This window comes from Nanorana parkeri, unplaced genomic scaffold (assembly GCF_000935625.1).
Source record: "Nanorana parkeri isolate BGI_ZX_2015 unplaced genomic scaffold, ASM93562v1 scaffold416, whole genome shotgun sequence".
In the NCBI taxonomy this organism is placed as follows: Eukaryota; Metazoa; Chordata; class Amphibia; order Anura; family Dicroglossidae; genus Nanorana; species Nanorana parkeri.
This window is the reverse complement of record NW_017306684.1, coordinates 1,185,816-1,188,198: the sequence shown is the minus strand read 5'-3', so window position 1 is coordinate 1,188,198 and position 2,383 is coordinate 1,185,816. Positions and strand designations below refer to the sequence as shown.

Genomic DNA, 2,383 nt, shown 5'->3' with positions numbered 1-2,383 from the left:
CATGTACATTGTGCAGTAATATAGGGATGATATTTCCTATTTTTTCTAGTTTAGTGAAAAAAAAAAACTTAATCTGTACCTAATACTGGATGCAATTACACATAGACACAACTAGTCACATTCAGCTGGAATGTTTCTGTAATGTGTAAGACATTTTGCTACTCATTCAGGAAGCTTTCTCAGCTTTTCCTAAAGTGATATCAAGTCAAAATGTTTTAAGGTATTTCAAATGTTGATGAAATCACTTACAATGGATGCTGCACCTTGATGTTTAAATGTTTTAGTTTCCTACAGAATCAGTTGGTCCCCAAAGCACTGGCCCTGATATCCTTTTTTTAAGGTGGCTCCTATCTCTATCCTCTAAAGAGCCACCCTTGTGTGTGCTAGCAAGCTGTGTCCACCTCCAGAAAACACAGACACATCAAGGCAAGCAATTCCCTTGCTTCTGCTCCTTGCTCATTCATTCTCCCTTCTCCAAGCTAGTAGACGAAAATCTGCCGAAGACTGTACTGTCCATGGTATACAAGGCTAGACATTCATTTTACATTTCTTTAATAGAAAAAGTTGTGCAATCCCCTATTGGTGTTGTCTGGCTGAAGTGCATAACGCACAAAACTTGAACAGAAGTATAAATCATTTTTTTTTTAAAAGACTGGTCACATATGTGTTTGTCAATTGAGGATTTTAAGGTTTGTCTGAAGTTCAGCTTTAGCATGATACCTGGCTAAAAACAAATGGTGTAAAACAACACTTTATTTCACTTCACCCCCTCATAAAAATACATACAATCTTCCGCTCTCTGTTATTATGTCGTAGGTCCATACTCTTCTCTCCCTGGATAGAGGGTTGTTCTTACTGTTGCATGAATTGGAGCTTATGGTTAGTACAGTAACGGTGTGCCTAGACTTTCATGATGATGCCATCACATGGTGCTGGGTCCATGACAGCCTCAGCTAAGAAAAATGGTTTAAATGTCAGTTGTTGTCATTCATCCCTGAAGACTGAGGACATCTAGAGGTGGAAAGGGATTACGTTGGGGGGGGAAAGTCATGATTTAAGGTAAGTATTCCAGAAAAAGTTAGATTTTATTTCTTAGGTTGTCTATTCATAAAAAATAAGATACATTCTGCTTTAATCTTTGTATTTTTTCTATTAAGGCAACAAAACAGAAACAATCATACCACTATCAGAGATGTCATCCTCTTGGGATTTGAAGGTCTCCATAACATCAGATTCTTCATCTTCTTCCTGTTACTTGTGATCTACTGCGTGACAATATGTGGAAACCTACTGATCATTGTATTGGTGTACTACAGCAAAGTCCTCCAATCTCCCATGTACGTCTTCCTCACCCAACTTTCTATTTCTGACATCATGCTGACCACCGACATCGTACCAAATTTACTTTGCGTCGTACTTTATGATAACAGAACAATGTCTTTTGAAAGCTGCATGTTCCAGTTAAATGTCTTTGTATTCTCAGAATCTTCAGAGTGTTTTATCCTGACAGTGATGTCTTATGATCGGTATTTGGCCATCTGTAAACCCCTAAATTATATGTCTATAATGAAGCACACATTTTGCATGAAACTGGCCGGCATTTCTTGGCTTTTGAGCCTTTATGTCATGTTTATTTGTACCATGACAACGATAACTCTGGACTACTGTGGCCCAAACATTATTGACCATTTCTTCTGTGATGCTGCACCACTGTTAAAACTTTCTTGCTCAGATACCTCCAAGGTTGAAAAGACGAGAATGTTTCTTGTCATCCCTATTCTTTTCTTACCTTTCAGCTTCATTGTGGTTTCTTATACTTTCGTCATTATCGCCATCATGAAAATTCCATCCACTACAGGAAAGCAAAAAGCCTTCTCTACCTGCACTTCCCACTTGACCGTTGTCTGCATTTTTTATATAAGTCTGATTAGCATGTACGGTTTTCCATCTACTGTACAGTCTTTTACATTACGCAAAATACTTTCCATGCTCTACACTGTGGGGACTCCGTTGATAAACCCGATTATATACAGCCTGAGAAATAAAGATATAAAAGTAGCCTATGACAAGTTCATAAAGAATTTTGTACATTTTAATTATCTTTAAATTGAAAAAATAGATGCTTGCAGTGATAATCCTTAGCACTTAATATAAAATATAAGGATCATTTACTATCATATTTATGTTGCAATTTTTTTTATTTAAAACAAGGCACATCACGATTAACTATGGCCAAAAGAAAAAAAAATACAACTCTGTGTTTTTAATAGTTGATTAATTTAACAAACATTAACAAATCTGCAGTTTTAGTATGAAGCCTCATTTAACAAGTTACCATAATGAGTAACATTAAATAACTAATAAAAGTGTATGTTAAACCTAA

General features: G+C 36.1%; 1 protein-coding gene across 1 annotated transcript; it reads left to right on the top strand.

Moving 5' to 3' along the window:
• The first annotated feature begins 807 nt into the window (after positions 1 to 807).
• On the top strand, positions 808 to 2,106 carry LOC108789747 (olfactory receptor 11L1-like). Its single transcript, XM_018559829.1, has 2 exons — positions 808 to 812; positions 1,158 to 2,106. The coding sequence occupies exons 1-2, from the start codon at positions 808 to 810 to the stop codon at positions 2,104 to 2,106; spliced, it is 954 nt and encodes a 317-aa protein (XP_018415331.1).
• Positions 2,107 to 2,383: the final 277 nt, after the last annotated feature.